We start from the raw sequence: 20,433 nt of genomic DNA, 5'->3' as shown, positions 1-20,433 counted from the left end.
ACCACCCACCTTTTCGGTGGTTTTTTTTTTTTTTTTGGTATTGATTTTTATTGAATTTATTTATTTTGTGTGTGCTAATAGCAGGATAATTTGCAGCAGTTAGCTCTCTGCTTTCACCATGTTGGTCCTGGGAATAAATTCAAGATCATTAAACTTGGCAGCAGGTCTTAATACCTACTGAATCATTTTACTGGCCTACAGTATGTTTTTTAAATAAGTAATGCCCTTGTACTACTATGGACCGATCTCCCGGATACATTACTATTTTATTTTTTAGTAAATAAAGCTTCTGTAGTATGTCTGAATTTATTTAAGGAGCAGTTTTAAATATATTGAAAAATACAAAAATGCTTATATTAAGCAATACAACAGAAGTGAAAGCATGTTTAAATCATCCATGAATAGGGAAACATGATATTCAACATACAAGGTTATATCAATTTGGCTTTATAACTGAGTAAATATTTTATGTAATTATAAAGTGATTTAATTGTTAAATGTGATACCAAATACTTATAGTAAAATAAACTTGGTATAACCACAAAGACAGAAACTATGCCACATGTCTTTAAATCAGAAATATAATTAAATATTCTTAATGAAATGAATATCCCTGTTACATAGAACGTAAAAGCTCTAACCCGTCTGAATATTGCAGCATAAGTCCACACTACTGTGGTTGGACTCAGGGGAGAAGGAGACTAATGACTATGTTGTTGTCACTGACTTCTGGTGTGCACAAAACAAAATACATATATAAAGCTTGCTTTGAATTAAACTATGGGTATAAGCTTTAAATATCTATCTTTAAATGTATACATATAAACACTACATAGATATCTAACAGCTTATTAGTCATTTTCCCCTTATAGTCAACAGGTCTTTTTCACAGGGCTTACTTCGTTTTGTAATTTTGAAGTTTCCAGTCCAGACCAGGCCGATGTATTTGCTCTGGGTCTCTGATGGTCCTTGTGGGTCAGTCACAGTAGAACAAGCTGTCACCTAATAGCCAAGAAGTAAAAAGAACAATACTAGATGGCCCAGGGTCTACAAATGCCCTGTAGGTGTCCTTAGTGACCTAGAACCTCCCTGTCCCTCCAGCTCAGTAAAGGTTTCCCTACCTCCCAGTGTGTCACCCTGATTACCAACCCTTTAATATGCAATCCTCTGAGACAACAGCACACCAAACGGTAGCAGCAGCCTAGCTCACTGAGAATGATTAGAAACAGTTCCTGATCCAGAGTCAAAGGTTGTGCTCTCTGCCATTCCTAAGCACCAAGGACCAGAACTCTTAAAGAAATGTTCGTTCCAGATCTGCAGCAGGCTTAGAACAGGATCAGCTCAGAATAGCTTTCCCTTTTAAAATTAAAGAGTAAAGGCTCAAGCAAAAAGATTTAAGAACCAACCTGAGAAGCCTCCAGTGGTGATTTGAAGAGCAGGAGGGAGAATATCTCCAGTTTGCTGAGCACCAAACGTATGTGTCAGTCATGTGCTTAGAGTGACACTGTAAACGTATGTGTCAGTCATGTGCTTAGAGTGACACTGTAAACGTATGTGTCAGTCATGTGCTTAGAGTGACACTGTAAACGTATGTGTCAGTCATGTGCTTAGAGTGACACTGTAAGCAACACAAGCTGTGACTTAGCTTTGCTAAGGATCTACTTGAGTCTATGCAAGAAGATACGCAGAGGGGAGAGACTGCCCGGCTCGCTTGACGGTCTGAGTGTGCTCAGACAGAGGGCAGGGATTGGAGGAGTGTGCACTAGCAAAGGTGCTCGTTAGCTTATTGTTTTGTTATCTTGTTGTCTTTGTTTCTTCAATATTTGTATGTTCTTTGAATTTTTAAAATTTGTGAGTTGTTTTAATTTTAACTTAAAATAAAGCTCTATGTAGTTCAGAGTTATACTAGCATGTAGATTATTATTTTCATGTTTTCTGATTTTTTTTCCCCTTTAGGCCTTCAAACAAGCTGGAAATATGGGAGGATCTAAAGATAATAAGTAAGCCCGAGTGTTCTGTATGACAGCACATCTGTGAGCTATTTGTAACAGGAACTTTTTGTATCATAGTATGTACATGACTCTTCTTTCCCTATCTCACCGAATAGTCAGGTTTAAATCTAGATATTCATAAAGCAAGGGATCAGTGTCTGTTTCCAGACAACACTTTGTTAGTGATGGTGGTGATATTGTTGTTTTAAGGTATGGTATAAAACTGTATATGCTTATGTTTTAAATATATTTTAAAGGAATTTTTTATCCAACCCAAATAGCAACTTTAATTTCATATTTTACACAAAATTTCATTAGTAATAAAAATTTCAATCAAAGACCATCCCTAGGCCTTTTATATATGTCTCAAACCTTCCTACCAGCAGGCTTTCCTGTTTCTCCATCCGTTTCAGCTAGCATAGTTCCCAAACGATGTCTCCCCTGTTGGAGGACACCTTCAACTTCTTGATGTCTCCCCTGTTGGAGGACACCTTCAACTTCTTGATGTCCTACATTTTCGTTCGGCTACTGCCCTTTCTTGCATGCCCTGTGAACAGCTGTTTCAAACTTCTTTCTTCGCTTCTTCACACCTACTCGTTGCTTCTACACCCTAGTTTCTGCTCTTGTCTCTATCCTAGCAGTCCTCATAGGTACCAGAAGTAGTCTCTGCTTCTGAGTCCCCTGGGACTTTCTCAGCTGGCCATACCGTTTGTCCCCTGGACACCTGTGCTCCCTTCTCTGCCCTGAATGCTGTACTGGGCTGCTGGGAGGAGAAGTCTTTCTTTTTTCCTGTCCTCTCTACCTCATCCAAATCTCTCCTGGCCTTCACTTTTACCTGTCACTGAAAGCAGGGGTTCTTCACTCTCTATCCTAAATTCTAAGCTAGCTCTAAAGAGCTCTAAAGATACAGCTTACTCATCTGCTTACTCATACAACTTGTCCCATCTGCATGTCAATGCTGGAGAGAGATTCAGGGCGTCGTGAACACTAGGCAGGCATATACCAACAGAGTTTCATACCCAATTTGCTTTGCTTTCCCAGCATCTAACATATAATTCCTCTGTCCAATATATATTTGTAAGTAGTTCTTCAGTTGAGAAATCCTCCCTAGCCAAGCATGACACTAGCCTGCAATCCCAACACTGAGACAAGAGGATCCTGAGCTTGAGGCCTACCTCGGCTAGGGAGTGAGACCCTGCTTAAAATCAAAAGACTGGGGAGGAAGGGAAGGGGACCTAAAATATTATATGTATGTTATAAAGAGATCCATTAAGTATAAAATATTTTAAATTGATATATTTTTGTTCTTGATCCATTTTACTGTTATAGTTGCTAAAGTTAGCTTATTAAAAAGTAGTCAGAGAAATAGGTCATGATTTTATACATTTATTGGTGTTTTAGTCACAATGCCAAAGGGTTTCTCTTCTCTCTGAAGGTTTCACAAGAAGTATTGTAGCTGTGTACAGCACATGTATGCTGGTGGTTCTTTTGCGAGTCCAGCTGAACATAATTGGTGGATATATTTACCTGGATAATGCAACAGTTGGCAAAAATGGCACTGTAAGTTTAACAGACCTGAGTGCACGCTGCTTTGTCTTTCAAGAGGTTCAGTGTTTAACTAAATGTACCTATTTTGAGTACTCTGAATATTAATCAGCTCTGACACTCAGACTTGTACATTGATGACTGACTGTAATGTTATGATGGTTGTCTTTGGAAAGTGGGCTCTTGGGGTGTGTTAAAGAGTGTTTTCCTTTAGAGGCTCCTTTAACTCTGTTTCTGTTCTACACAGAGCATCCTAGCTCCCCCAGATGTACAGCAACAGTATTTATCAAGTATTCAACACCTCCTTGGAGATGGTAAGATTCCAGTCTGCATGAAGCACGTTTATATTGTAGAGAGAGGTTTTAAGTGAACAAGGCTCTGTTTTCTTTTTAATTTTGCTTTTCCATTGATAGGCCTGACAGAGTTGGTCACTGTCATTAAACAAGCTGTGCAGAGGATCTTAGGAAGGTATGCCATGCTCCTGTCTTTTCTAACTTCCTAGTTCTGGTGAACAAAATAAAAGTTAGAGCTGCTCATGATGGCACAGTTCTGCCCTCCCAGGTACTCTAACGCTGAGGCAGGAGGATCCCCAAGGCTTTTCAAGGCTTACAGATAAGGCCCACTCAGTCAAATTAGTGGACTCTGTCTCCAGATTTAAAGATAGGGAAAAAGTAGGTGTGGAGTGTGCACGTGTAGAGCATTTACGTGCTCTGTGTGCTTGAGGTCTGGCGTTCACTCCTTAGTACTGCAGAGCAAAGGTGGGATGACAGGTCTGTCCTAGTGAACTGGGAATCTGAGGGGATGGCAGGTCTGTCCTAGTGAACTGGGAATCTGAGGGGATGGCAGGTCTGTCCTAGTGAACTGGGAATCTGAGGGGATGGCAGGTCTGTCCTAGTGAACTGGGAATCTGAGGGGATGGCAGGTCTGTCCTAGTGAACTGGGAATCTGAGGGGGTGACGGGTCTGTCCTAGTGAACTGGGAATCTGATACAGACACCAACCCTGAATATGTGCTACAGTCTACTGTATCAGTGTCACCTTCTTCACACTGGGGAATATGTTTCAGATTATTGTTTATTAACTGGTTTCCAAACAAATTAGAAATATAAAAAATACTTCTTTAAAATCTACCTACCTGTCCCTTCCACTAATAAGAGCTACAGTAATGACAGGGCTTTTCTTGTGAAATCTGTGTGAAGGCTCACTGTGGCGCTGTAGTCATGGCCTTGTCTGGTGGCTGGCTTCCCAGTCCATTCCAGTCTAGCATCGTCAGGTGAGACTAAACAGGACAGAGTTTCAGATCCCAGCTTACTAGAAAAGGAGCACTGCGAAGGGTGTCCTGCCATTCCAATCATCTGACTCGCTTTCCTGTATTTCTAGTATTTCTCTTAAACATTCCTTGTCCCTTTTGGACTTGGAGCAGAAACTGAAAGAAATAAGAACTCTTGTTGAGCAACATCGATCTTGCTGGAATGATAAAGATGCATCCAAGTCTTCCCTGTGCCACTACATGATGCCAGACGAGGAGACGCCGCTGGCAGCGCAGGTACTGTTCAGAACCACCTCTTTCTTATGTTTTAGATAAAACAAGTAATGTATTCTCTAAGAAATAATATTTAACTAAAAACAAAGAGTGTTTTAAGAATTTTATTTGACACAGCGGACTGAAACTGCTCCTGCCTAGAAAGTGTAAAATTTGTGCTATAGCCCAGGCAGGGCAAGAACTCGGACATATGCTTGCCTCTGACTCCCGAGTGCTGAGACTCACCTTTCCCTGCCTTCGCTCCGTTTTGGGTTTTTTGTTTGTTTATTTTTTGAGGCCACTGCTTAGATCGCTAAGGTCGTACCAACTTTCCGGGCTCCTATGAGCTGGGATTACTGGCGTGTTCCACCACACCTGGTTTCTAGAAATTAAATTCCGAATGAGAGAGGTGGGAAATACACGTCGTTCTGACGTAAATAAAATGGGTAGTGTCATTCTAAAAAAAAAAAAAAAAGAAGAATTTTATTTAATGTTTAGAAATTCTTGGGTTTTTTGATTTTTGGGTTTTTTTAATTTTTTTATTAGATATATTTCTTACATTTCAAATGTTATTCCCCTTCCCAGTTTCCTGTCCATAAGCCCCCATCCCTCCCCTCCCCCTCCCCCATATGGGTATTCCCTCCATACATCCCCCTTATCCCCCCCCTTCAGATCCCCCTGCACTGGAGTCTGACATTGGCAGGACCAAGGGCTTCCCCTTCCACTGGTGCTCTTACTAGGCTATTCTCTGCTACCTATGAGGTTGGAGACCTGGGTCAGTCCATGTATAGTCTTTTGATAGTGGTTTAGTCCCTGGAAGCTGTGGTTGGTTGGCATTGTTGTTCTTATGGGGTTGCATGCTCCTTCAACTCTTTCAATCCTTCCTCTGATTCCCCCCAAGGGGGTCCTATTCTCAGCTCGGTGGTTTGCTGCTAGCATTGACCTCTGTATTGGACATGCTCTGAATGTGTCTCTCAGGAGAGATCTATATCCGGTCCCTTTCAGCATGCATTTTTTTAGCTTCATCAATCTTATCTAGTTTTGGTGGCAGTATATATACGGGCCACATGTGGGGCAGGCTTTGAATGGCCGTTCCTTGAGTCACTGCTCTAAACTTTGCTTCCATATCCCCTCCTATGGTTATTTTTTCCCCTTTTAAGAAGGAGTGGAAGCATCCGCATTTTGATCATCCTTCTTGAGCTTCCTGTGATCTGTGGATTGCATCTTGGGTAATTCGAGCATTTGGGCTAATATCCACTTATCAATGAGTGCATCCCAAGTGTGTTTTTCTGTGATTGAGTTACCTCACTCAGGATGATATTTTCTAGTTCATTCCATTTTCCTATGAATTTCATGAAGTCATTGTTTTTGGTAGCTGAGTAGTACTCCATTGTGTAGATGTACCACATTTTCTGTATCCATTACTCTGTTGAAGGGCATCTGGGTTTTTTCCAGCTTCTGGTTATTATAGATAATGCTGCTATGAACATAGTGGAGCATGTGTCTTTGTTGTATGTTGGGGCATCTTTTGGGTATACGCCCAGGAGAGGTATAGCCTCTCAGCTCAGGAATATCGAATGGCCAAAAAGCACCTAAAGAAATGTTCGACATCCTTAGTCAGCTTGGAATTGCAAATCAAAACAACCCTGAGATTTGATTTCTTCCCTTCCAATTTGTATCCCTTTGATCTCCTTTTGTTGTCTGATTGCTCTGGCTAGGACTTCGAGTACTATATTGAATAAGTAGGCAGAGAGTGGGCAGCCTTGTCTAGTCCCTGATTTTAGTGGGATTGCTTCAAGTTTCTCTCCATTTAGTTTGATATTAGTTACTGGTTTGCTGTATATGGCTTTTACTATGTTTAGATATGGGCCTTGAATTCCTGACCTTTCCAAGACTTTTATCATGAAGGGGTGTTGAATTTTGTCAAATGCTTTCTCAGCATCTAATGAGATGATCATGTGTGGTTCTTATCTTTGAGTTTGTTTATATAGTGGATTACATTGATGGATTTTCATACATTAAACCATCCCTACATCCCTGAGATGAAGCCTACTTGATCATGATAGATGATCGTTTTTGATGTGTTCTTGCAAATTCGATTTGCAAGAATTTTATTGAGTATTTTTGTATCAAAATTCATAAGGGAAATTGGTCTGAAGTTCTCTTTCTTTGTTGGGTCTTTGGGTGGTTTCAGTATAAGAGTAATTGTGGCTTCGTAGAAGGAATTTGGTAGTGCTCCTTCTGTTTCTATTTTGTGGAATAGTTTGGATAGTATTCATATGAGGTCTTCTATGATGGTCTGATAGAATGCTGCATTAAACCCATCTGGTCCTAGGTTTTGTTTTTTTTTTTTTTCTTTTTCTTTTTTTTTTTTTTTTTTTTTTTTTGGTTGGGAGACTTTTAACAACTGCTTCTATTTCTTTAGGAGTTATGGGACTATTTAAATGGTTTATCTGATCCAGATTTAACTTTGGTACCTGGTATCTGTCAAGAAAATTGTCCATTTCATCCAGATTTGCCAGTTTTGTTGATTATAGGCTTTTGTAGTAGGATCTGATGATTTTTTGAATTTCCTCAGATTCTGTTGTCATGTCTCCCTTTTCATTTCTGATTTTGTTAATTTGGACACAATCTCTGTGACCTCTGGTTAGTCTGGCTAAGGGTTTATCTATCTTGTTGACTTTCTCAAAGAACCAGCTCCTGGTTTTGTTGACTCTTTGTATAGTCCTTTTCGTTTCTCCTTGGTTGATTTCAACCCTGAGTTTGATTATTTCCTGCCTTCTACTCCTCTTGGTTTTATTTATTTATTTTTGTTCTAGAGCTTTTGGGTGTCCTGTCAAGCTGTTGATGTATGCTCTCTCCTGTTTCTTTTTGCAGGCACAGAGCTATGAGTTTTCCTCTTAGTACCACTTTCATTGTCTCCCATAAGTTTGAGAATGTTGTGTCTGCATTTTCCTTAAATTCTAAGAAGTCTTTAATTTCTTTCTTTATTTCTTCCTTGACCAAGTTGTCATTGAGTAGAGCATTGTTCAACTTCCATGTCTATGTGGGCTTTCTGTCATTATTGTTTTTATTGAAGACCAGTCTTAGCACGTGATGATCTGATAGGATGCATAGAATTATTTCTATCTTCTTGTATCTCTTGAGACCTGTTTTGTGATTGATTATATGGTCAATTTTGGAGAAGTTCCATGAGGTGCTGAGAAGAAGGTATATCCTTTTGATTTAGGATAGAATGTTCTATAAATATCTGTTAAATCCATTTGCTTCATAACTTCTGTTAGTTTCTCTATGTCTCTGTTTAATTTTGTTTCCATGATCTGCCCGTTGATAAGAGTGGGGTGTTGAAATCTCTTACTATTATCATGTGAGGTATAATGTGTACTTTGAGCTTTAGTAAGGTTTCTTTTATGAATGTAGGTGCCCTTGCATTTGGAGCATAGATATTTAGAATTGAGAATTCATCTTGGTGGATTTTTCCTTTGATTAATATGAAGTGTCCTTCCTTGTCTTTTTTAATGACTTTTGGTTGAAAGTCAATTTTATTTGATATTAGAATGGCAACTCCAGCTTGTTTCTTCAGGCCATTTGCTTGAAAAGTTGTTTTTCAGCCATTTATCTGAGGTAGTGTCTGTCTTTATCTCTGAGGTGTGTTTCCTGCGTGCAGCAAAATGCTGGGTCCTCTTTATGTATCCAGTCTGTTAGTCTATGTCTTTTTATTGGAGAATTGAGTCCATTGATGTTGAGAGATATAGAAGAGTGATTGTCGCTTCCTGTTATTTTCATTATTAGAGGTGGAATTTTGTTTGTTTGTCTCTCTTTTGGTTTCATTGCAAGGAAATTATATTCTTGCTTTCTGTACAGTGTAGTTTCTCTCCTTGTGATGGAGTTTTCCATCTATTATCCTTTGTAGGGCTGGATTTGTAGAAAGATATTGTGTAAATTTGGTTTTGTCCTGGAATATCTTTCTTTCTCTATGTTAATTGAGAGTTTTGCTGGATACAGTAACTTGGGCTGGCATTTGTGTTCTCTTAGGGTCTGTATAACATCTGTCCAGGATCTTTTGGCTTTCATAGTCTCTGATGAGAAGTCTGGTGTAATTCTGATAGGTATGCCTTTATATGTCACTTGACCTTTTTCCCTTACTGCTTTTAATATTCTTTCTTTGTTTTGTGCATTTGGTGTTTTAACTATTATGTGACAGGAGGAATTTCTCTTCTTGTCCAATTATTTGGAATTCTGTAGGCTTCTTGTATGTTTATCTCTTTCTTTAGGTTAGGGAAGTTTTCTTCTATAATTTTGTTGAATATATTTACTGGCCCTTTAAGTTGGGAGTCTTCACTTTCTTCTACACCTATTATCCTTAGGTTTGATCTTCTCATTATGTCCTGGATTTCCTGTATGTTTTGGGCTAGGAGCTTTTTGCATTTTACATTATCTTTGATTTTTGTGTTGATGTTTTCTATGGTATCTTCTGTCCCTGCGATTCTCTCATCTATCTCTCATATTCTGTTGGTGATGCTTGTATCTATGGATCCTTGTCTCTTCCTTAGGTTTTCTATATCCAGGGTTGTCTCCCTTTGTGCTTTCTTTATTGTTTCTATTTCCATTTTCAATTCATTCACCTGTTTGGTTGTGTTTTCCTGCAATTCTTTCGGGGAGTTTTGTGTTTCCTCTCTAAGGGCTTCTACTTCTTGTGTTTTCTTGCATTTCTCTAAGGGATTTCTTTATGTCTTTCTTAGAGTCCTCCATCATTATCAAAAAATGTGATTTTTAAATCTAAATCTTGCTTTTCTGGTGTGTTTGGATATCCAGTATTTTCTTTGGTGGGAGAACTGGGCTCTGATGGTGCCAAGTAGTCTTGGTTCTGTTGCTTAGTTTCCTGCACTTGCCTCTAGCCATTGGGTTGTCTCTGGTGTTTGCTCGTCTTGCTGTTTCTGGGAGTGACTTGGCCCTGCTCTAGGCCTCTGTGTCAGCTCCTGTAGAATGGTTTTCCTGTTTTCTCTCAGCCTTTCCTGAGAATAGGTGCTCTGATATCAGGTGCGTACGTGTTCCCAGTGACTGTCTTCCAGCTCTAGGAGCAGGCAGGAATCAGAAAGACCCTGCCCCTGATTGCTCCTAGGTCCTTGCATCCAGTGGACACAGTTGGCACTCTGCGATTCCCTCTTGAGTCTGGACTGTGGGCAGTGGGTAGTCTCCTCTGACTTCTCAGGAGTGTCCACATTTCTGAGGGTCCAGCTCTCTCCCCCACAGGATTTGGGTGCAGGGAGCTGTTTGGCTGGTTCAGTTCGGTCCTGGGCACAGACCAGAACTGAGGGAACCGGCGGCTGTCTGTTCCTATATCCCTGAGTCCAGAGGCACTGTGCAGGTTCCCCTTGGACCGGGGATGTGGGCAGAGGTGTGCAGAGGTGGCAATCTGCCCTGCGGTGTCAGGATGTCTGCAGTCCTGGGTATTCAGCTCTCTTCTCCACGGGATTTGGGTGCAGGGAATTCTCATAACCATTTCTAATTGTCTAATTCATACCATGTTTCTTTTTTTTATTGGATTACTTTTATTTACATTTCAAATGTTATCCCCTTTCCCATCCCCCTCCCCCTTGTTCTATGAGGGTGTTCCCCCTCCCCAACCACCCTCCTTCCTGCCTCCCCCACAACATTCCCCTACATTGGGGGGTGCAGCCTTGACAGGACCAAGGGCTTTTCCTTCCATTGGTGCCCAACAAGGCCATCCTCTGCTACATATGCAGCTGGATACATTTTCACTTCAGTTTGCAGTTTAATGAAACTAGGAGTACATTCAAATTTGCTTAAATTCATGACCTCTTTTTCTTTAATTATTGTTACATATATATATTTGCACACATGCATGCACGCACACACACACACACACACACACACACACACACACACACACGATTAAAAAAATGAAACCTTTTTTATTTTTTTATTTTTTTTTTTTCGGAGCTGGGGACCGAACCCAGGGCCTTGCGCTTCCTAGGCAAGCGCTCTACCACTGAGCTAAATCCCCAACCCCGAAACCTTTTTTAAAAGAAGGAATAATGGCTATCGGTCAGTAACCAGAGGAAGCTCTAAGCACTCAGGTGAGAAGCAGACAAGACCTAGTGTAACACTAGATCTGGTGTTACTGTTTCCCAGTGTGTTCTGAGAGGCATTACAGAACCTTTTGATTGTGATGTGGTGCCATGAGTGAAAAATAGAATAAAAGATTTACTTTCAAGTCTTCAAGCCATAAAAAAAAGAACAATACAAACACCAAAAGTTTTTGCTCATATAACTATTTTTTAAATTAGTAAGTTTTTTACATTATTATTATTTATAGGTTCAGTGGTGTCCATTCTTTGCCATTGGAAAGTAATAGCTCGAGAAGCCTGGAGCAGATCTCTCTTTAGCAGGCGGCCCTGCAGACTACAGTGTTCATTACCACTGCTCAAGGGCTTTCTTGTAGCCCAGACACTCAGTGACGATCTGTTTGGGTGCTGAGAGAGACTACATGATTAAGCAAGAGAGAAGTAAAAAGAAAAGTAGGAGAGAAGGAAAAGAAAGAAAAGTTGTGATCCATCCAGAGAGTTTTGTGAGTGTAAGGACGACAGGTGAGACATAATTAATGACGGAGCCAGCCAAGGTGTGCACTCAGGAGGCAGGAGGGTCACTAAGTTCAAACAGAGAAGAGAGATTAACGAAAGAAATTAGCAAATTATTATAAAATAGGATCTCACTGAAATGCAACAAGGGGATTTAAAAAGTCTAAACCTGTAAAACAGCTTCCAAAGTAGAGTTAGAATTAGAACTCAACAGTGGTGCAAAGGGGAAAGGGTGTAAGGATGGAGTGAAGTGGGCTGAGGGAAGAGAGGAGTGAGGACCCAGGCCGCACTGAGTTTAACTGCGATGACACGAGGAGCCTCGGCGGTTACAATAAACAGAAAGGGGGGAAGGGGAAGGAGAGACAAACACAAAACCTCACACATCTGATAGAATGTCTCGGTAGCGCAAGAAAAGAAACAGACTTGTTTGCCGTGTGCTGCTCTGCACTGTGTGTGTGTGTGTGTGTGTGTGTGTGTGTGTGTGTGTGTGTGTGTGTGTGTGTGTGTGTGTGTGTGGTGCATCCATGTAGGTGTGTAGGTGGTACACAGACGTATAGCCCAGAGCAGGTGTGTCTCGCTCTGTGGCTCTGAACTGGACTGCATTGAGACAGGCGTTCACTGAACCTGAACCCGACCTTCTGCCTGGATGAGCTGGCCAGCAAGCTCTCTGTCCTCGGTGCCCAGGCTGTAGGCATGTGTAGCCAGGCTGGATGTTCACATGAGCGCAGGGGATTCACACCCAGGTCTCTAGACTTGTGATGCAAGGACTCTGACGTGCTGAGCCAGCAGTCTATCCCGTTACTCTTAATATCTCTTTCTTGTCTTTGTTTATTGATGCCAGAAAAACCCAGAACAGACCAAATAAGGAAAGCTTTACAAAGTGCTTCAATTCATGTTTTAAATACAACCTACACGTTTATATAAACCTTTATATACATGTTTTTTCATTTGACAGGTTTTTTTTTTTGTTGACAAAGCAGAGATATTCAAGTTTCCCAAATGCTTATGTTTCCCAGATGCTTATGTGATTACTTCATTCTTGACTTTGTAATGTTTGTAACTCTAAAGTGTAGATTTTTTATTTTACAGGCTTATGGGCTTTCTCCCAGAGATATTACCACTATTAAACTTCTCAATGAGACAAGAGACATGCTGGAAAGGTATGTAGAGGGCATGTAAATGTTACCTGTATTTTCAATGTAAATAAGACCATTTTTCTAGTGTTTCCTGAGCAAATATTTAATATATTATCTGAAAATTAAAATTTTGATCTATTCCCTCCTTTAGTAGGATTTCCTAAGGTAGAAGGAAACAGTAATTTAATTTAAGTAGATTACATGTGGCCATTTTCATGCAAGCTTATAGAACACTTGGAGTACAGCCCCATTCCTTGCTGGCCTCTCCTTTATTCTGGTCTCTGTTCCTTGATACTCTCTCCCTTACCACCCTCTCCCCAACCAATAGTCCTACTCATTCCCCTAGACAGCTTCGCTTCTTCTTCCTGTCCTATCTATGCACGATTCTGTGTGTGCATAAAGCATGGGACCCACAAGTGAGAAAGTGATGTAGTCGTCTTCCGGGGCTGGCCTCAGTTCCTCAACACGATGATCCCTAGTTGCATCTCTTCCTCCGGACGTTACCACTGTGTGAACCCCACACCGTCTGACCACTCCTCCATCCTCTGTTGACGCACACCTAGGCTTGGTTGCGTGGCTGAGCAGCTGTAAATAGCGTGCAGTGAACATGGGTGTGCGGGTACCTGTGCGACATGCTGACTGGGACCCTTCTGGATAAATACTCAGGAGTGGCATAGCTGCATCCCATAATGTCTCTCCTGTCAGTCTCTGAGGACCCTCCATGCTGGTTTCTATACTGGCTGGATTTGTTTGTGTTCCTGCCAGCTGACATTGTGTAAAATGCATAGTAATATGAACCAATTTGCTGAGTAGTCTCATGATGTTAAGATAAACAATACAACTGATTTTTATGCTTAATTCTGAAAAACTGATAAATTGAGGCAGTTTTCATGCTGTGAAAACTAGATTGTAACTAGAAATGTTAGTGATTCTCAAAGGCAACCACATAGTTGTTCAATTGGGGGTGTGGGTTTTGTTTTGTTTATTTTTTTGCCTACTAGGAATCTAAAAGTGATACACTTGTTATTTTATCTAGTCCAGATTTCAGTACAGTTCTGAATACCTGTTTAAACAGAGGCTTCAGTCGGCTTCTAGACAATATGGCGGAGTTCTTCCGACCCACTGAGCAGGACCTGCAGCATGGTAACTCCATAAACAGGTAACGTAGCACACAAAACATTACAGTATGAACGTATGTTCTTAAAACGTGATGCTTTGTATATATTTACATTGTTGTAACAGATAAAAAGAAACTTGACAGAGCTAGACGGATGTCTCAGACGTTGAGAACACTGGCTATTCTTCCGGAGAACCTGAGTTCAGTTCCCAGCACCAACATGGCAGCTCACAGCTGTCTGTAACTCCAGTTCCAGGGGATCCAACACCTCACACAGACAGACATGTATGCAGGCAAAACACAAATGTACATAAAATAAAAATAAGTAACTTTTTTATAAAAGTGATAAACTGCACCCTGTGTTTCAGCAAATTAAATTCTTCTAACCCATGACTTCTTCATTGACAAAAGTTCCTTCTGAATTTTAATAATAAAATTGGAGTTTTCTCCCCATAACTCTGCTACTACAGTGAAGTATTTGTGTTCTGAAACTACCATTTTATTAAGTCAAAATCCATTTTTCTTTAATTCTTTAGAATAAAAAGCTAAAAAGGTAGTCATTGTTGACCTGAATTAATATTCAGTGGTCTGACCATGGTAATAACCAAGCACTCTTAGATTCTTAAATATATTCATTTTATGTCATTATAGAATTGGGACTACCTAGTTGGTTCAATTAATAGTAATGTTTGTCAGCTCTATTACTATATAATGGACTTGTGTTGTTGGAAGTTATCGTGTAGTTTTGTTCTGTCTTTCACTTTGATACGAGGATCCTTGGTTAAGATCCTTGGTTTAAAAGTCTCCTCTTTAAGAACCTCTGGTTTTATATCATACTTGAAAAATAGTGGATTACAAATCATGGCTCATTAATTGTATACCTGCCTATTAAATTTTGAGGAAACAAAAAAGTTTATTTTTGAGGTAACAGTATCTGGCATGAATCTAATGCAGATAGGAGGGTTCTGATGTCATTCTTAGCTTAGGCCTAGCAAGGCCTATTTTTGTCTGGTTCTTGGGGACCCTTCTTTGTTATGCAGGAAAGGATAACTTGCCCTTAATGGTGAGTAGTCAGAGTGCTCAGAGTAGTAAGGTCTACTTTTAAAACAATTTATACCTACCCTTAAAAATACATTTCAGCTGAAGACTAATCTTTTTTTTTTATTGGATATTTTTTATTTACATTTCAAATGTTTTCCAGTTTCCCATCCATAAGCCCCCTATCGAATCCCTCAGCCCCTACTCCTGTCAGCATGCACTTCTTGGCTTCATCAATACTGTCTAGTTTTGGTGACTGTCTATATATATACATACATACATATATATATATATGTACATGTATATATGTGTGTGTGTGTGTGTGTGTGTGTGTGTGTGTGTGTGTGTGTATGTGTGTGTGTGCTGGATCCCCAAGTGGGGCAGGCTCTGATTGGCCATTCCTTCAGTCTCTGCTCCAAACTTTGTCTCCATATCTCCTCCTATGAATATTTTTGTTCACCCTTTTAAGGACTGAAGCATCTACACTTTGGTCGTCCTTCTTTTTGAGCTTCATGTGGTCTGTGGATTTCATCTTGGGTAATCTGAACTTTTGGGCTAATATCCACTTAACAGTGAGTGCATATAATGTGTGGTTTTTGTGATTGGGTTACCTCAGGATAATATTTTCTAGTTCCATCCATTTGCCTATGAATTTCATGAAGTCATTGTTTTTGATATCTGAGTAATATTCCATTGTGTAGATGTACCACATTTTCTGTATCCATTCCTCTGTTGAAGGACATCTGGGTTCTTTCCAGCTTCTGGCTATTATAGATAAGGCTGCTGTGAACATAGTGGAGCATGTGTCTTTGTTATATGTTGGAGAATCTTTTCAGTATGTGCCCAGGAAGGGTATAGCTGGATCCTCAAGTAGTTCAAGGTCCAATTTTCTGAGGAACCTCCAGACTGATTTCCAGAATGGCTGTACCAGCTTACAATCCCACCAACAATGAAGGAGTGTTCCTCTTTCTCCACATCCTCGCCAGCATCTGCTGTCACCTGAGTTTTTGATCTTAGCCATTCTGACTGGTGTGATGTGGAATCTCAGGGTTGTTTTGATTTGCATTTCCCTGATGACTAAGGATGTTGAACATTTCTTTAGGTGTTTCTTATCCATTCGCTATTCCTCAGCTGAGAATTCTTTGTTTAACTCCATACCCCATTTTTTAATAGAGTTATTTGGCTCTCTGAAGTCTAACTTCTTGAGTTCCTTGTGTATATTGGATATGAACCCTCTATCAGATGTAGGATTGGTAAAGATCTTTTCCCAATCTGGTGTTTGCCATTTTGTACTAACAACAATGTCCTTTGCCTTACAGAAGCTTTGCAGTTCTATGAGGTCCCATATGTCAATTCTTGGCATAAGCCATTGGGTGTTTTGTTCAGGAAATTTTCTCCAGTGCCCATGTGTTCAAGGCTCTTGCCCACCTTTTCTTCTATTAGTTCGAGTGTATCTGGTTTGATGTGGAGGTCCTTGATCCATTTGGACTTAAGCTTTGTGCATGATGATAAGAATGGATCGATGTGCATTCTTCTACATGCTGACCTCTAGTTGTACCAGCACCATTTGTAGAAAATGCTATCTTTTTTCTACTGGATGGTTTTAGCTCTTTTGTGTAAGATTAAGTGACCATAGGTGTGTAGGTTCATTTCTGGGTCTTCAATTCTATTCCACTGATCTATCTACCAGTCTCTGTATCAATACCACACAGTTTTTATGACTATTGCTCTGTAATACTGCTTGAAGTTAGGGATGGTGATTCCCCCAGAAGTTCTTTTATTATTGATGATAGCTCTCGTTATCCTGGGTATTTTGTTATTCCAAATAAATTTGCAAATTGCTCCTTCTAACTCTCTGAAGAATTGAGTTAGAATTTTGATGGGGATTACATTAAAATCGTAGATTGCTTTTGGCAAAATGGCCATTTTTACTATATTAATCCTGCCAATCCATGAGCATGGAAGATCTTTCCATCTTCTGAGATCTTCAATTTCTTTCTTCAGAGACTTGAAGTTCTTATTGTACAGATCTTTTACTTGCTTGGTTAGAGTCACACCAAGGTATTTTATGTTATTTGTGGCTATTGTTAAGGGCATCATTTCCCTAATTTCTTTCTCAGCCTATTTATATTTTGAGTAAAGGAAGGCTATTGATTTGTTTTAGTTAATTTTATACCCAACCACATTGCTGAAGTTGTTTATCAGGCGTAGGAATTCTTTGGTGAACTTTTGAGGTCACTTAAGTATAGTATCATATCATCTGCAATATTCTGACTTCTTCCTTTCCAATCTGTATCCCTTTGACCTCCTTTCACTGTCTGATTGCTCTGGTTAGGACTTCAAGTACAATATTGAATAAGTAGGGAGAGAGTGGGCAGCCTTGTCTGGTCCCTGATTTTAGTGGGATTCTCTCCATTTAGTTTGATGTTAGCTACTGGTTCGCTATATATTGTTTTTACTATGTTTAGATATAGTCCTTGAATTCGTGATCTTTCCAGGACTTTTGTCATGAAGGGGTGTTGAATTTTGTCAAATGCTTTCTCAGCATCTAATGAAATGATCATGTGATTCTTATCTTTGAGTTTCTTTATAGAATGGATTACATTGGTGGATTTTCATATATTAAACCATCCCTGCATCCCTGGGATAAAGCCTACTTGATCATGGTGAATGATCGTTTTGATGTGTTCTTGGAGTTGGTTTGCAAGAATTTTACTGAGTGTTTTTGCATCAATATTCATAATGGAAATTGGTCTGAAGTTCTCTTTCTTTGTTGGGTCTTTGTGTGGTTTCGGTATAAGAGTAATTGTGGCTTCATAGAAGGAATTTGGTAGTGCTTTGTCTGTTTCTATTTTGTGGAATAGTTTGGAAAGTATTGGTCTGAGGTCTTCTATGAAGGTCTGATAGAATTCTGCATTAAACCCATCTGTTCCTGGGCTTTTTTTTTTTTTTTTTTTTTTTTTGGTTGGGAGACTTTTAACAACTGCTTCTATTTCTTTAGGAGTTATGGGACTATTTAAATCGTTTATCTGATCCAGATTTAATTTTGGTACCTGGTATCTGTCTAGAAAATTGTCCATTTCATCCAGATTTGCCAGTTTTGTTGAATATAGGCTTTTATAGTAAGATCTGATGATTTTTTTTAATTTCCTCTGATTCTGTAGTTATGTCTCCCTTTTCATTTCTGATTTTGTTAATTTGGACACACTCTCTGTGTCCTCTCATTAGTCTGGCTAAGGGTTTATCTATCTTGTTGATTTTCTCAAAGAACCAACTTTTGGTTCTGTTGATTCTTTCTATGGTCCTTTTTGTTTCTACTTGGTTGATTTCAGCTCTGAGTTTGATTATTTCCTGCCTTCTACTCCTCCTGGGTGTATTTGTTTCCTTTTGTTCTAGCACTTTCAGGTGTGCTGTCAGGCTGCGAGTACATGTTCTCTCCAATTACTTTTTGCAGGCACTCAGAGCTATGAGTTTTCCTCTTAGCACAGCTTTCATGGTGTCCCATAAGTTTGGGTATGTTGTACCTTCATTTTCATTAAATTCTAAGAAGTCTTTAATTTCTTTCTTTATTTCTTCCTTGACCAGGTTATCATTGAGTAGAGCGTTGTTCAACTTCCATGTATATGTGGGCTTTCTGTCATTGTTGTTGTTATTGAAGACCAGCCTTCATCCATGGTATTCTGATAGGTTGCATGGGATTATTTCAATTTTCTTGTATCTGTTGAGGCCTGTTTTATGGTCAGTTTTGGAGAAGGAACCATGAGGTGCTGAGAAGATATATTCTTTTGTTTTAGGATGAAATATTCTATAAATACCTGTTAAATCTATCTGGTTTTTAACTTCTGTTAGTTTCTCCATGTCTCTGTTAGTTTCTGTTTCCATGATCAGTCCATTGATGAGAGTGGGGTGTTGAAATCTCTCACTATTATTATGAGATGTGCAATGTGTGATTTGAGCTTCAGAAAGGTTTCTTTTATGAATGTAGGTGCCCTTGCATTTGAAAGATAGATATTCGGGATTGAGAGTTCATCTTGGTGGATTTTTCCTTTGATGAATATAAAGTGTCCTTCCTTATCTTTTTTGATAACTTTTGGTTGAAAGTCAATTTTATTGGATATTAGAACGGCTACTCCAGCTTGTTTCTCAGGACCATTTGCTTGGAAAATTGTTTTCCAGTCTTTTACTCTAAGGTAGTGTCTGTCCTTGTCACTGAGGTGTGTTTCCTGTATGCACCAAAAGACTGAGTCCTCTTTACATATCCAGTCTGTTAATCTATGTCTTTTTATTTGAGAATTGAGTCCATTGATGTTAAGAGATATTAAAGAATAGTGATTGTGGGGGCTGGAGAGATGGCTCAGCGGTTAAGAGCACCCGACTGCTCTTCCAGAGGTTATGAGTTCAATTTCCAGCAACCACATGGTGGCTCACAACCATCTGTAAAGAGATCCGATGCCCTCTTCTGGTGTATCTGAAGACAGCTACAGTGTGTACTTATATATAATAAATAAATAAAATCTTTAAAAAAAAAGAATAGTGATTGTTGTTTCCTGTTATTTTTGTTGTTAGAGGTGGAATTATACTTATGTGTCTCTCTTCCTTTGGGTTTGTTCAAGAAGATTACTTTCTTGCCTTTTTTAGGGTACCGTTCCCCTCCTTGTCTTGGGCTTTACCATTTATTATCCTTTGTAGGGCTGGATTTGTGCAAAGAGATTGTGTAAATTTGGTTTTGTCATGGAATATCTTGGTTTCTCCATCTATGTTAATTGAGAATTTTGCTGGATGTAGTAGCCTAGGCTAGCATTTGTGTTCTTTTAGGGTCTTTATGACATCTGCCCTGGATCTTCTGACTTTCATAGTCTCTGGTGAGAAGTCTGCTCTGATTCTGATAGGCCTGCCTTTATACGTTATTTGACCACTGCTTTTAATATTCTTTCTTTGTTTTGTGTGTTTGGTCTTTTGACAGTAGGAATTTCTTTTCTGGTCCAATCTATTTGGAGTTCTGTAGGCTTCTTCTATGTTCATGGGCATCTCTTTTCCTTAGGTTAGGGAAGTTTTCTTCTATGATTTTGTTGAAGATATTTACTGGTCCTTTAAGTTGGGAGTCTTCACTCTCTTCTGTACCTATAATCCTTAGGTTTGATCTTCTCATTGAGTCCTGGATTTCCTGTATGTTTTAGGCTAGGAGCTTTTTGCATTTTACATTATCTTTTACTGTTGTGTCGATGTTTTCTATGGTATCTTCTGCCCCTGAGATTCTCTCTTCTATCTCTTGTATTCTGTTGGTGATGCTTGTATCTACAGCTCCTTGTCTCTTCCTTAGATTTTCTATATCCAGGGTTGTTTCCCTTTGTGCTTTCTTTATTGTTTCTATTTCCATATTTATATCCTGGATGGTTTTGTTTAATTCTTTCACCTGTTTGATTGTGTTTTACTGTAATTCTTTAAGTGATTTTTTTTCTGTTTCCTCTTTAAGGGCTTCTACT

General features: G+C 39.4%; 1 protein-coding gene across 2 annotated transcripts in view; it reads left to right on the top strand.

Moving 5' to 3' along the window:
• Pex3 (peroxisomal biogenesis factor 3) overlaps positions 1 to 20,433 on the top strand; it is a 42,127-nt gene that overhangs the window by 14,913 nt on the left and 6,781 nt on the right. For both annotated transcript variants that reach the window (XR_015643326.1, NM_031350.2), the window contains 7 exon segments: positions 1,957 to 2,000; positions 3,427 to 3,551; positions 3,784 to 3,850; positions 3,950 to 4,004; positions 4,916 to 5,081; positions 12,749 to 12,819; positions 13,832 to 13,954. Coding sequence is in view for 1 of the 2 variants with exons in the window: in NM_031350.2 (NP_112640.1) it covers positions 1,957 to 2,000; positions 3,427 to 3,551; positions 3,784 to 3,850; positions 3,950 to 4,004; positions 4,916 to 5,081; positions 12,749 to 12,819; positions 13,832 to 13,954 (651 nt within the window). In the remaining variant the exon portion in view is untranslated.

Source organism: Rattus norvegicus, chromosome 1 (genome assembly GCF_021556685.1).
Source record: "Rattus norvegicus strain SHRSP/BbbUtx chromosome 1, alternate assembly SHRSP_T2T, whole genome shotgun sequence".
Classification (NCBI taxonomy): Eukaryota; Metazoa; Chordata; class Mammalia; order Rodentia; family Muridae; genus Rattus; species Rattus norvegicus.
This window is presented reverse-complemented; position numbering and strand designations above follow the sequence as displayed.